This window comes from Triticum urartu, chromosome 2A, assembly GCF_056163025.1.
Source record: "Triticum urartu cultivar PI428250 chromosome 2A, HENAU_Tu73, whole genome shotgun sequence".
NCBI classification, from domain to species: Eukaryota; Viridiplantae; Streptophyta; class Magnoliopsida; order Poales; family Poaceae; genus Triticum; species Triticum urartu.
The window spans coordinates 523,864,479-523,878,967 of record NC_141874.1 but is presented as its reverse complement, the minus strand read 5'-3'; the positions used below and the strand labels follow the sequence as shown (position 1 = coordinate 523,878,967).

Genomic DNA, 14,489 nt, shown 5'->3' with positions numbered 1-14,489 from the left:
AGGAAGGCATGACATATTTACATGCATGATCAGCATGCTAAGCACATGGCTTTGCAGCAGAGTAGATACACTCCAAAACATTATATGCATGTTGTACCCATATCATGGGCCAAGTTACAGCAAGGACCTTGTGGGGTGAAGAGGATTCAACATCTTTCTGCAAGTCTTCTGAAGAACTGCCTTTACATGTTCCATCATATTGGTATCATTGACATCAAGTTTATTGGCCTTTACATTGCTCCGTGAGGTTCTTGTGGATATATCAGTGTGTGCAATTATATCTGACATGCATGGAAAACAACTAGTAGTTAGATTAATGTAATGAGTGCCTGTAGGACACGACATAAATAGTAGGACCGGGGTTAACTAGCAGCAACAGGTCTCAAAAACTAAAGGGAGAACACATATGAAAGCTACAAAATATGTATTATTTGTACTCGAGTTTAACTAGATGGCACACGAAAGTATTAAGAACAACATAGGTAATACTAGAAGTGGTATAATACTATAATCACCAGCTTGTGGGATAGCATTGGCTGATGGATATTAACTATGGAACAATGTTACCTAAAGAACAAGTATCTTAGCTGAACTATGGAATAGCGTTAACTCCTGAACAAGACCCGCAAGAGATCAGCATGAATATACAGTGAAATGTGATAATCTATTTTCCATGCTTAGATGAATAACAAAGCCATCAATGTTGCAGAGAAGTAAGATGAGGGTATAACCTATCTGGTCGCCATCCATAGGAGTGAGCATCATGTGCTGAGTTCTCGATGGCCCTGCAGTTGTTGTGGTTGTCCATGTCGGGCACACGCATTCGATGCAGGGAACTGTTGAGTGGGGACTATAGCTCCCTTTTGGTGTATGCTTCCCTTGTTGGAGTAGCTGCGGTGAGTCGGAAGATGGTGTGACTGAAGATGCAGATAACGCATAATGTTAAGAACGACACATCTCTTTGATCTGAAGAAATACACTAAGATTTCAACAACAAGGTACGAGAGTGATCACAGTCTGTTGACTGGAGACTGAATTGGGGTCACACGATTTTATTTTATTTTGGTACTGTCCGATCTACGCCGGATGGCTTGATGGCCGGCTTGTGCCTCCCGGCTGAGAATGTTAGGAATCTTCCCCGAAGAGCCAGCGACCAACGACAGAGAAGCCTACCTCCGACGTCCGTGGCCCCGGCCAAAACCCCGCTCCCCGCCCCACTGCACTACTGTCGGGTGGTTGGTGCGACATATGCCAATGGATGGCTTATCATTGTGGGAGCCAATAAAACATCGCCGGTGCCTGGAAACAGGATAAGGCGAAGACATGCACGCCGGCGAATCTTACCCAGCTTCAGGGCTCTCCGTGGAGATAACACCCCTAATGCTGCTCTGCGGAGTCTCCGCATGATCACTAGCTCGAATGGTAGCTACAGAATGCTCCTTGAGCTGTTTGGTGAAAGGATGGAGGAGGGCCAGGCTAGCCCGCTTCTCTTCTCCTTGCGGTGTCTAAAATCTATCCAAAGTGCGATCTCCCTTGCATGGGAACCCTGGGGGGTTTATATAGGCCTACCCCCAGGGGTACAATGGTAATCTGACTGGGCGTGGGCCCCAGCCGTCTGTGTCTATGCCCGCCGGCTTCTTCGCCGACTGGTGGGGCCCGCCGACTGCCGACCGTTTGGCCGACAGGCCGGCCCCACAGCCCGGGGGTCTTATCAGGGCGGGCTACTGTTACCTTGCCCCTGGTGACGATGGCTTTGTCGTGGTAAGCATAGCTACAGTGCCGCCGCGAGGCGGCTCATCACTGTAACCTTACCTTCTCTTGTCTCCTTAATGAAGCTCCTCCTTGGAGGGAGAAAGTTGGCAGGCTATCGGAAGCCGACCATATCCCTGGCCGGCTGCGGGAAGCCCGGCCGCCTTTGGGATCTCCCTGATCAGGGGGGCCCGCCACCCACGGGTCGTACTTGCCGCTCGCCGTGGGTGATGTCACGATCATCGTGGCAACAGTGCCGCGCCGGACGGGGATGGCTGCCCCGTATAGTGTACTGTGGCCAGGCGTGCTCCTGGATTCGGGGGTGGCAGGCTTTTTTGTAGCCACGCCCCGTCTTGTCGCTGTTATGTGGGTGCAGATTCTGAGGGCAAGATCTAAGCCGCCTGCTGAGGGGCTTGCTCCTAGGAGTCGGCCTTCTCGTGGTCTTGTTTCTCAAAGATTTCAGGGCTGGGCCGCCTTCGCGCAGCCGGCTTGAGAGGCAGCCGGCTCGGGGAAGGCGGCTCCGTGTCTTGGTGGATTGGAGGCTTGATTGGTCTGTAATTTTTCTGAAGTACCAGGGGAAGCTGGCTAGGCTACCCGTGGTCATTTACTCTGACAGTAGTCCCCGAAGCTGGTTGGGCTCCAAGGCAGAAAAAAGTCGAGGAGCCCAGTCAGGTTCCTATCTTGAGGAGCCAGGAACTAGAAGCCGGTTTCGACTAGGCACACCGTCTCTTGGAGATCTTGAAGTTTGAAGGCGGGTGCCAGTCGGTCGCGCGGCTGTGAGCTGACCGCTCGTTGTCCGCGCGCCACATGGCATCCTCCGGCTGGAGGGGCCTGCCAGCCCACGCGCGCGATGGGACACCGCTGCAGTCTGGGGCCCGCCACTATAGGGCCTCGGCCCACGCGCGGATCTTCTGCAGCCTGGACGGACCGCGCGTCCCCCAGCGGTGGTTTCCCCACGCCGTAATGGCGCAATAATCACGGTGCGTGGGGGAGTTGGTGCAGTTAATCCCACATCCCCCCACGTCCTTCCTCCTCGGCTTCGCCGCACGAGGCTATAAGTAGGGGGAGAGGAGGGGAGCGCCAAACGCTTGCGCGCTCTCCCTCGCTCTGCCCCCTCCTTCTTCTTCCTCCTCTTGTCACGACAGCTACCTGTCGCTGCTCGGCCTTCCTGCCAATCTTCTTGGCTCGCCGTTGCTTTGTCGTAGTTGGGTTGTGCACCCTCCTTTCGCCGCACCTTTCTCGCCGGCGCGCCGTTCCCATGGCGTTGTCGAGCTCCTGGGACGGCTCCAACGTCCACGACGACCACGTCGACTTCCTCCGTTGGACGCGATGGCTGCCGGGCGCGGATGTTGTGCGGGTCCGCCTCGCGCCGGAGAGGGGAATCTCGCCGACGCCGGAAGAGGACGAGCGGGTAATCTTCCGCTCGCACTGCCTACGTGGCTTCGGCCTGCTGGCAAGCGGGTTCCTCCGCTCATTCCTTGAATTTTATCATCTCCAGCAGCATCACCTCACTCCCAACGCGGTGATGCTGCTGTCGGCCTTCGTCACCCCGTGCGAGGGTTTTCTCGGCGTCCTCCCCACTCTTGAACTGTGGGGAGTGTTCTTTCAGTGCAAGCTCGGCACCGTCGTCGCGGGCGTGCCCGCCCCATGCGGTGCTTTCATCGCCATGCGGAGGGCGAGCGGCAACAACCCATTTTCGCTCATCCCGCTGATCCAGTCGGTGAAGCTCTGGCAGAAGTCCTACTTTTATGTGAAGAATATTGCTCCGCAGGGTGACTTCGTCAACCTGCCGGCTTACATAGCCGGCCCGCCGGCTGGGAGGCAGCCTTCATGGTCCTTCTGGTCCAAGTCGCTGTCTTCGGGCGGGTCCGCCTCCGTTGCCCGGCTCTGGGTGATGATCCAGTCGGAGGGTCTGTCCGGGGCCGACCTGGTGGCCGCCTTTATGGAGCGCCGGGTGCTCCCGCTCCAGGGCCGACCTCATATGATCTGCCAGATGAGCGGCCGCTTCGACCCGTGCCGGCTAAGCACCAAGGAGATGCCTCACGCCGAGGTGTCTTACATGGTGAACTACATTTCCAACTGCAAGCTCACCGAGGAGTGGCAGTATGGCAAGGTGCTGTACTCTCGCGCCAATCCTCCGCTGGTGGTAAGTTTCTCTTCCTCTTTATCTTTGCTTGTTGCCGAGTTCATGGTGGCCGACTCCTGACCAGCCGGCCTTTCTTGGGCAGAACCCCGTGCTTCTGCCAGCAGCCGGGGCCGCAGGGGTGGAACGCCAGTTCCTCCCCGACAGTACGATGGACGATGTAGACGACCCAGACCTGGGGGCGGCCGCCATGGAAGACGACGTCGCGGGGGAAGGCGGCGACGCAGGCGGGTCCAGGCTCGGGGCCGACTTCGAGGACTGGCCAGATGACGACGAGGCCGAAGTCATCGCACGCCGCCGGCCGGCGCCCGATCACCATGGTGCGGGCCCATCCGCCGGGCCGACTGCCCAGGGCGGCGCGTCGAAGCATCGGGCCGTGTCAACCCACTTCGGCAGTCGGCCGAAGAAGCCCAAGAGTACCGCGGCGGCGACCAAACGGGACGAGGCGGCCGTGAAGGCAGCCCGCTTTCGCAAGGTGGTGACGCAGCCACAGGCGGTCTCAGCGTAAGTATCGCTGTTCTCATGCCTTTCTTTTTTCTTCTTCTTCAGTTGATGTTTTTCCAAACCCTTTTCTCAATTTATCAAACGGGGCCCCTCTTTCCCTTGGGCGAGCCCCGGCCGCCTCCATAGTCAGAGCCGTAGGAGGGTCTTCAAGCTCGCGCCGGGTAGATCCCCGCACCGACCTCCTAGAGGCGACGGAGTGGAACGCGCGGGAAGCACGGGAGGAGCGGGAGGCGGAGGAGCGGAGGGCGACTCGGGAGGCGGAGCATAAGTCGGCGGAGGCGCGAGCCGTCGCGGTCGCCAAGGCCCAAGCGGAGGCCGCAGATGCGGAGACGGAGGCGGAGGCCCTGTAGAACCAACCTCCGCAGTTCGTCATTCCCCTCCGCGCCGCGTCTCCCGACACCCCTGTGCCCCCGTTGGAGGAGGCCAGCCGCGGCCAGCCAGAGATGGAGAGGGAGGCGGCACCATCGCCGCCGACTGGAGCGGACTGAGGAGGCCGGCCTGAAGTGCCGCCAGCGCAGCCGGCTGGGGATGAGCCGACCGTGGGAGGGGATCTTGTGATCTCGTCACCGCTTCGCCGGCGCGCGGGGAAGGCGACTTCAGCGCCGGACGCGCAGAAGACCGTGGACGCCGGCTCGTCGGCCCAGGACCTAGAGGCGGTCAGCGACAGCTCGTCCGGGTGGACGCTGGGGGGCGGGACAGCCGTGCTAAATGTGGCAGCGCAGGACGTCCGGAACCGGCTTCAGGCCCAAGCCACCGCGCTGAAGAAGTACGCCCAGGAGTTTCTCACGACGCGGTCGGTTATTCGGGTGAGTCCTCCTGCTCCTTTGATTGCTTTTAATTTCTTCCGTGGGGGCGCGTCAGCGCACCCACTGGGTGTAGTCCCCGAGTTCCTAGCCGACTGCTGAGCAGGCGGCTTGGAACTTATTGGAAAGCTTGATTACCATCTTGTTCTTACACATGTCCCTTGTCTTCTCTGCAAGAGTACCACAACCTCCGCGCGGCGGCCTTCAACTCCCAGGCCCAGGAGTTGAATCAGAAAGCCTCTGATCTGACCGAGAGCCGGAGTAAGCGCTTCGTTTTTCTTTTAAGTGGGGCCGCGTCAGCGCACCCACTGGGTGTAGTCCCCGAGATTCGGGCCGACTACCGAGTAGTCGGGTCGGATCTTTTCCTGACGACTTCTTTCTTTATATTGCAGGGGCCAATGCCGACTTGAGGAGCCAGCTGAGCGGAGCCCAGACCGCCCTTCGTGCCAAGGAGGCCGAGTGCACCGCCCTGGCTCAAGAGCGTGACCGCGTGGCCAAGAAGCTGGCCGACCAGGAGGAGAGCCATAAGGCGGCCCTGAAGGTGGCGCAGGACAGCAAGGCTGCCCTCAAAGCCGAGTACGAGACCGAGGCGGCAAACTGGGCCGAGATGAGGCAGGCGCTGAGCCAAGGCTACAGCCGGGTGGAAGACTTGATTGATGGTAGGCCGCCTTCTTCTTTGCTTCCTTGCCTGCCTTCTACTATCTGATTCATTTTTTTGATTTTGTGTCACTGCTTTCCTCTTTGTGCAGATTACTTCCCCGGCTACTCAGCCGCCGCCACCCAAGCCATCGAGGCCTACCGTGACGCGCGACGGCAGGCGGGGGCCGAGATTGCGCCGAATGCCAGCAGGTCACTTGAGGAGCAGCTTCTAGGGCTTCAAGCCCGCCTGCAGCCGGCCCATCGCATGCTCCGCCATCTTCAGCGCCCCGGAGCGCAAGTGCTGGCCACCCTCTGGCCTGGCGAGGTGATTCCGCACACCCCAAGTCGGACCGCCAACTGGCTGGCGGTCGCAGTCGGCCGCCTCGAGGCTTGGAAGGCGTCAGCGGCCCGCGCCGGCGCTGGGCGGGCTCTGGAGTTCGTCCGGGCTTGGTATCCTGGGCTGAACTTGGACCAGCTGAGCACCTGGCGGCAGGAGGCTGACGAGGAGCTGGAGGCGGTGCGGCCGACTATCATACAACGCGCCTCGGCGATCGCCGAGTATACCGATACCAGCACCTTTGCTCCTGAGGTGGATGACACCGGCGTCGCTCAGCCGGAGGAGTGGTTCGGGCTGAACCCGGCCGAAGGTGAGGACTCGGTGGAGGAGATTGCCTCCAGTGATGAGGGCGAAGAGGAAGAGGGAGAGGATGACGAAGATGCTGCGCCGGATGGTGAAGCGACCAGCCCGCCTCAGCCTGATCGTGCATCCAACAACGATGCCGAGACTCGCCAGCCGGTCACTCCTCCAGCCGGCACCGCCGACTCCGCCAACCTACCCAACTCGCCTATTGTTCCCCTGGCTTGATCCGCCGTCCTAGCTTTCCTGCTTGTTACTTCTTTGAATAATCTTTTAAATTTGCGCAGTTCCACCCACTGGGGGTGTATTCAGACTATGTTGAATGCTGGCCTTTTGAAGGTCTTTTGTGTAAATATTATGCATGTGTTTGGCTTCTATTTATATTTTCTTTTTATCCTTTGCCTTTTTCCTTTGCCGCCTTCCCTTGGCCGCCGCCTTCCCAGCCGGACAGCTGCTCTGCAGTCTGTGGCCGGAGAAGGACTTGGTCCTTTTGGGAAGGCAAGTACTTGAGCTTTTTCAGATTTGCAGCAAGGTGAATGGGAAGCCGGCCAGCCGTCTGCACTAGTAGTCGGCTGGCGGGGTGGGACGCTAACTCGTGTTATATAAGTTCATTAATCCTTAGCCGTTTTTCGCGAGGGCATCCTTTCCTGCCCTTGGCTCTTGCCAGTCGGACAGTCGTTCCTTCGAGCTGCGACTTTTGGCAAGAGGGGGCTTGGGTGCCAGCACACTACTTGTCTGGCTGCAGGTGGAACTTCAGATATAACTTGAGGCGGCGAGTCCCCGGGCCGACTGGTCGAACCCGGTGCCGGACGAGGAAAGCAAGTGTAGCAACATAATCGTATGCGTGATACTTATCTTTCATTGATAAAAGAGGGTAGTCCCCGAGTATTCCTCGGGGCACCCCTTGTCTCGTACTTAATACAAAAGGTAGTGTGCTACATACTGCTTTTTAACTATAAAATCTTCGGAGGAGATTGGCGTTCCACGGTCGGTCCGACTCCTTGCCGGAATCGTCTCTCTTGCGTGCCTTTGGCTTCTGCGCGTCGATTAGGTAGTAGGAGTCGTTGCCTAAAGCTCTGCTGATGATGAAGGGGCCCTCCCAAGGGGCCGAGAGCTTGTGCTGGCCGGCTGTTTGTTGGATCAGCCGGAGCACAAGATCGCCCTCTTGGAAAGATGTTGGCCTGACCTTCCAGCTGTGGTAGCGGCGCAGACCCTGCTGATAGATGGTGGACCGACTGAGAGCTAATAGCCGGCCCTCTTCCAGCAGGTCAACACCGTCTTCTCGTGCTTCCTTGGCTTCCGCCTCCGTGTACATGGTGACCCGAGGCGAGTCGAACTCGATGTCAGTTGGGATGATGGCCTCGGCACCATATACAAGGAAAAAAGGGGTGAAGCCGGTCGATTTGTTTGGGGTAGTGCGCAAACTCCAGAGGACGGCGGGCAGCTCGTCGAGCCAGCAGCCGGCCGAATGCTCCAGTGGCACGACCAGTCGGGGCTTGATGCCGGAGAGGATGAGGCCGTTTGCTCGCTCGACCTGGCCGTTTGACTGCGGGTGGGCAACAGACGCTAGGTCCAGCCGGATGCCGCTTGTTGCGTAGAAACGTGCCAGTGCTCCCTTTGCAAAATTTGTGCCGTTGTCGGTGATGGTGCTATGCGGTACGCCATACCGGGTTATAATATCTGCGATGAATGTGACAGCAGTCGGCCCATTCAGCTTTTTGATCGGCTTCGCCTCAATCCACTTGGTAAATTTGTCCACAGTGACGAGCAGATGTGTCATGCCACCGCGCACCGTTTTGAACGGGGCCACCATGTCCATCCCCCAGAGAGCAAAGGGCCAGGTGAGGGGGATGGTCTTGAGTGCAGAAGCCGGCAGGTGTTGCTTGGAGCTGAAAACCTGGCACCCTTTGCAGTTTTTGACTAGTTCCTTGGCGTCTTCCAAGGCAGTCGGCCAGAAAAATCCATGGCGAAAAGCCTTGGCGACGAGTGATCTTGAGGCTGCGTGGTGGCCGCATTCACCTTGGTGGATGTCTCTGAGGATTGCTATGCCCTTCTCTGGTTCGACGCAACGCTGGAAGACTCCAGTGACGCTGCGCCTAACAAGCTCTCTGTTGACGATTGTGTAGGCTCCGGCTCGGCGTTGAACTTGTCTTGCCGAGATTTCGTCAGTTGGCAGCTCTCTGTTTACTAAGAAGTTGAGGATGGGCTGGGCCCAGGATGGAGCTGTGACTTCTTCTATTGTCAGGACTGCCACTGTGATAGGGGCGGGTGGGCTGGGTAGTGAAGAGTTGGAGTCGGAGTCGGCCATCGCCTGTTTTGTTGATGTAGTCCCCGGGCCGGCTGTAGTAGTCCCCGGGCCGAGTTCCGAATTCCCTGGGCCAGGTGCGACTATGGCAGTCCCCTGGCCGCCTATTGGAGTCCCCGCGCCGCCTTCTTGGTTTCCCAAGTCGGATCCGACTGCGTTGGGGTCAGGCGGCACGAAGATGGAATCAGACTCTGGAGACGGCTTGATAGACGGCTTGAGGAGGCGGTGGAGAGAAACACCGGCTGGTATGGCTTGCCGGGTGGATCCTACTCGTGCTAGGGCATCCGCTTGCATGTTGTTAGCACGTGGTACATGAAGGAACTCACATCCTTCAAAATATCCACTGATTTGCTGGACGAGGAAACGATAGCTCGCCATGTTTGCGTCTTTGGCGTCCCAGTCAACGGATGACTGTTGGACCACCAAATCCGAGTCACCATAGCACAAGACCCGGCGGATGCCGAGTTCTTTGGCTAGCCGGAGCCCGTGTATGAGCGCCTCGTACTCGGCCACATTGTTGGAGGCGGAAAAATGAATTTGCAATGTATACTTGAGCTTGTCGCCCTTGGGAGAGGTGAGGACGATGCCGGCTCCCAAGCCGGTGTGCATCTTGGACCCATCGAAGTGCATCCGCCAGTGAGTGGAGTCGGGAGTCGGCGGCAGGTATTGGGTTTCGGCCCAATCGACGAGGAAGTCAGCCAGTGCATGGGATTTAATGGCGGTGCGGGGCTGGTAGAAGATCGCGTGGGGGGCCAGCTCAATGGCCCATTTGGCCACTCGGCCGGATGCATCCCGGCTGCCTATGATCTCGGGAAGCGGGGTAGTACATATGACCGTAATGGGGTGCTCTTGAAAATAGGGCTTGAGCTTCTTGCCAGCGAAGTACACACCATAGCACATCTTCTGGTAGTGTGGGTAGTTCTACTTCGAGGTGGATAAGACTTTGCTTAAATAATACACCGGCCTCTGAACCGGCTGAGCCCGGTCTTCTTCTGGGCGCTGGACTACGATGACAATGCTGACCACCCGGCTAGTAGCGGCAATGTAAAGGAGCATGGGCTCCATTTCAGTCGGTGCCGCCAAGATAGGCAGCGTGGTTAGCATCTTCTTTAGCTCGTGGAAGGCTTGGTCCGCCTGGTCGTTCCACTCGAAATGAGCAGACTTCTTCATGAGTCGGTAGAGGGGGAGGGCCTTCTCTCCGAGCCGGCTGATGAAGCGGTTCAGGGAAGCCAAGCATCCGGTGAACTTCTTGACATCCCGCAGCTTGGTGGGAATCTCCATTCTCTCTATGGCCTTGATCTTTATTGGGTTGCACTCGATGCCGCGTTCGGAGACCAGGAAGCCTAGGAGCTGGCCGGCTGGTACTCCGAACACGCATTTCTCGGGGTTGAGCTTGATTTGGAATCGGCGCAAGTTTTCAAATGTTTCTCTGAGGTCTTCCAGCAAGGTGCCGCGCTTCTCCGTCTTCACCACAATATCGTCTACATAGACGTGAGCATTTCTGCCGAGCTGCTTGAGGAGGCATTTCTGCATGCAACACTGAAAAGTGGCACCGGCATTTCTCAAGCCGAATGTCATAGTCAGGTAGCAGAAGGCTCCGAATAGTGTGATGAAGGCGGTTTTCAGGCAGTCAGCCGGATCCAGTTTTATCTGGTGGTAGCCTGAGTAAGCATCCAAGAAGCTCAACAGCTCGCATCCGGCTGTGGAGTCTATTACTTGATCAATCCTTGGCAAGGCGAAGGGATCTTTGGGGCAAGCCTTGTTGAGGCTAGTGTAGTCTATACACATGCGCCACTTGTTATTTTTCTTCAGCACGAGGGCCAGGTTGGTGAGCCACTTTGGGAAGAAAACTTCCATAATGAAGCCGGCTTCCAGAAGCCGGGCTATCTCTTCTCCCACAATCCTTCTCTTCTCTTCCGGTAGTCGGCGGAGAGGCTGTTTGACTGGTTTCGCACCTTCTTGGACATGTAGCTTGTGCTCGGCGAATTCCTTCGGCACACCCGGCATGTCCTTGGGGGACCATGCGAAAATGTCCCGATTCTCATGGAGGAAATCGGCGAGCTCGCCTTCCTATTTGCTGTCCAGGTTTGCCCCGATGGTGGCAAACCTTTCTGGGTGATCTAGGTCTAGAGGTACCCTCTTTGTTTCCTTGGCCGGCTGAAAAGAACCTTGGGCACTACATTCCTTGGGCTCGGGGGACAGGGCCGGCTGCTTGCCGGTCATGGCCACGACTCGGTCCAGTATCTTCTTCTCTTCAGCAATTACAAGGGACTCGGCCAGCCAGCTGCTGGCAGCCGCACACTCAGGGGATTTCTTGTAGTCTCTGGCTACGGTGATGATGCCCTTGGAACTTGGTATCTTCATCTTGAGGTAGGCATAATGGGGTATAGCCATGAACTTGGCCAGGGCAGGTCGGCCAAGCAGCATGTGGTAAGGGCTCTCTAGATCCACCACTTCATAACACACCGCCTCTCGGCGGAAATGATCCTTGTCCCCGAAGAGGACATCTATCTTGATCTTGCCGATTGGGGAGCAGGACAAGCCGGGTACGATGCCATGGAACACAGTCCGACTGGGCATGAGCTACTTTGTCTTGATGCTCAGCTTCTCCATGGTGTCGCGGTACAGGATATTGATGCTGCTCCCACCATCTATCAGCACATGGGAGAAACGGGCGGCTCGCCTTTCCGTAGCAAGGGTGGCGTCCAGAACCAATGCGTAGGAGCCGGGAGATGGCATCACCTCTGGGTGATCTATCTGGCTCCAGCTAATAGGCCTTTTGGACCAGTGCATGAATTCTGGGTTGTTGGAGGAGATCGCGTTGACTTCTTGGTGTAGTCGGCGCCGGCTATGCCGATCTTCTGGCTGGTTGGTGAAGACGACGTAGGCGGTATGCTCGTCAGTGTACTCGTCTTGAACTGCCCCGACCACTGGTCAAGCGGCCGGCTGCGGAGGAGCCGGAGGCGGCTGACCAGCAGGCGGAGGCGGCGCCATCCCCTCACCCTTGGAGATCCGAGTGAGCCAATGGCATTTTCTGGTCGTGTGGTTTGAAGGCTTTGCGCCGCTGTGAAACTTGCAGGGGGCATCAAGTGCTTGCTCGTAGGAGAAAGCCGACTGCCAAGCCGGCCAGCCGCCCTTCGGCTTCTTGGGCGTGGGCCGTCCTTTGGGTTGTTCGTCCTCGACTGTGGCCACCTGCTGACTGGTGGAAGGCGGCAGGGGAGCCTTGCGCTTGTGGTCGTTCTGGTACGGGCGCCGGCTGGATTCTCTAGCCGGCGTCTTGGGACTCGGAGCGAGCACCTTCCCGGAGGCGTCTACTCGGAGCTCGGTCTTCATCGAAGAATCGGCCGTGGCGTATTTATCAGCTATGACCAGTAGCTCGTCAAGCGTAGTCGGCTCGTCGCAGAGGAGTCGGTGCTTGAGGAGGGTGCCTTCTCGGCACCCGGCGGTGAAGTACTCTATAGCTTGGACCTCGTGCACTCCCTCACAGGAATTGCGGAGCTCGGCCCAACGCGTGAGGTAGTCGGGAGTCGATTTGTTGGGCCCTTGGACGCACAAGGAGAGCTGTCGGGGCTTAGGAGCCTGCTTGTAGGTGCTGGTGAAGTTGCGTATGAAGGCTTCAGTGAAGTCTAGCCAGCTGTTGACACTGTAAGGCTTGAGGCTGTTAAGCCAGGTGCGCGTCGTGCCCTAGAGCATGAGGGGCACATATTTTACGGCAACACACCTATTGCCGTTTGCGATGCTAACCGCGGTGGAGTAGTCGATCGACCAATCCTCCGGCTTAACAGAGCCGTTGTACTTGGGCGTGTCTCTTGGGAGCGAGAACCCTTTGGGTAAGGGCTCGTCGCGTATGCGGGGGCCGAAGCAAGACGGACCGACATCATCTTCTCCTTCCAGAGCTAGGGATCGCGCAAGGCGGTCGATCCGGTGGCGAGCATCATTCTCGCCGACTCCTTCGTGGCGACCCAGCCGGCCGCTGAGAGTCGGATGTGTGATAGGCGGCGTGGTAGGGTATCTCTCCCCACGAGGCGGAGGAGGAGGAGGGTTGCCCCGCCACTCCACGGCTCGAGGGCGGCCCTCGACGTCATGCTCGATGGAGATTCGAGTCCGGCTGCGGCTGGCAGCCGGCTCCTTTTCTTTTCTCGCGCGGGTGTTGCCCGCGGTCGGTGTTCGGGACGTCGCGCCGCGCTCTCGGCGCGGACGCCGGCTTCATGCCGCTCTGTGGCCGCGTCGATAAGTTGCTGGATGCGTCTGGTCATATAAGGGAGCTCATCAGGCCCCAGCCCATTCAACTTGTCTGCGGCCGCCTGGGCGGCGCGCAAGTTCTCGAGAGGTGTGGCATAGACTGGGCGGTCTACTCCCAGCATGTCGGCGATAGCCGCGCCGTGTTTCTTGATGATACCGACGCGGCTCGGCCTGTCAGGAGGCGGCGTGCCGAAGGCGGCACGGTCGACCTCGCGCTGGTGAGCCTCGGTGAGGCGTCTCATGGTGGCGAGCCTCTGGTCCTCCGCAACGAGGGCGAGGCGGCGCGCCTCCAATGTCTTGGCGTCCGCATCGGCCGAGACGGGGACAGACAAGTCGTGCAGCGCCGTCTGTAGAGCGTCGTGGGCATTTTTGCCTGAGGGGGCGCCGTGGCTGATGACCAGTACCTCAGTGATGGCGCTGCCACTACTGTCGGCTCGAGGTAGAGGATCATCGATGACCACCACATTGGTGGGGAAGGCGTCAAGGGATGCCGTGTCGGAGTCGACAAGCATCGGGTCGATGGACCCAACCGACTCCAAGTCCACGGCAAGCTCACCGGAGACGTGGAGTTTATCGAGGAGGCTGACGAGGTGGCTCTCGGGGCAGTCTGTGCCCGCGTCGGACGCGGGCTCATCAGAGATGCGAGCCTCGCCAAGAAGATCGGCGAGGCAGCTCGCTGTGCAGGCGTCAGTGACATCTTGCAACGCGTTAGGGCAAGCGCCATCGGGCGTGCCAGGCTGGCTACACACATTGGAAAGGAAAAGGGTTCCCGTCCAGAGCAGGTCTCCGGACGACGGTGCACCTGGCCCCATGGTGGGCGCCAAATGTCGGGTGGTTGGTGCGACATATGCCAATGGATGGCTTATCATTGTGGGAGCCAATAAAACATCGCCGGTGCATGGAAACGGGATAAGGCGAAGACATGCACGCCGGTGATTCTTACCCAGTTTCAGGGCTCTCCGTGGAGATAACACCCCTAATGCTGCTCTGCGGGGTCTCCGCATGATCACTAGCTCGAGTGATAGCTACAAAATGCTCCTTGAGCTGTTTGGTGAAAGGATGGAGGAGGGCCAGGCTAGCCCGCTTCTCTTCTCCTTGCGGTGTCTAAAATCTATCCAAAGTGCGATCTCCCTTTCATGGGAACCCTGGGGGGTTTATATAGGCCTACCCCCCAGGGGTACAATGGTAATCCGGCTGGGCGTGGGCCCCAGCCGTTTGTGTCTACGCCTGCCGGCTTCTCCGCCGACTGGTGGGTCTGCCGGCTAGTGGGCCCGCCGGCTGCTGACCCTTTGGCCGACAGGCCGGCCCCACCGCCCGGGGGTCTTGTCGGGGGCGGGCTACTGCTACCTTGCCCCTGGTGACGATGGCTTTGTCGTGGTAAGCATGGCTACAGTGCCGCCACGAGGCGGCTCATCACTGTAACCTTACCTTCTCTTGTCTCCTTAATGAAGCTCCTCCTTGGAGGGA

The 14,489-nt window shown here is 58.3% G+C and overlaps 1 protein-coding gene and 2 pseudogenes across 1 annotated transcript; 1 reads left to right on the top strand and 2 right to left on the bottom strand.

The window, feature by feature from the left end:
- The first annotated feature begins 3,007 nt into the window (after positions 1-3,007).
- On the top strand, positions 3,008-6,703 carry LOC147985728 (uncharacterized). Its single transcript, XM_087541717.1, has 7 exons — positions 3,008-3,499; positions 3,836-3,895; positions 3,978-4,388; positions 4,915-5,202; positions 5,379-5,460; positions 5,592-5,858; positions 5,949-6,703. The coding sequence occupies exons 1-7, from the start codon at positions 3,008-3,010 to the stop codon at positions 6,701-6,703; spliced, it is 2,355 nt and encodes a 784-aa protein (XP_087397843.1).
- A 1,505-nt stretch (positions 6,704-8,208) lies between these two features.
- LOC147985727 (uncharacterized) lies at positions 8,209-10,568 on the bottom strand (annotated as a pseudogene).
- Positions 10,569-13,260: 2,692 nt separating this feature from the next.
- Positions 13,261-14,026, bottom strand: LOC147985726 (uncharacterized; annotated as a pseudogene).
- Between the last annotated feature and the right edge of the window lie 463 nt (positions 14,027-14,489).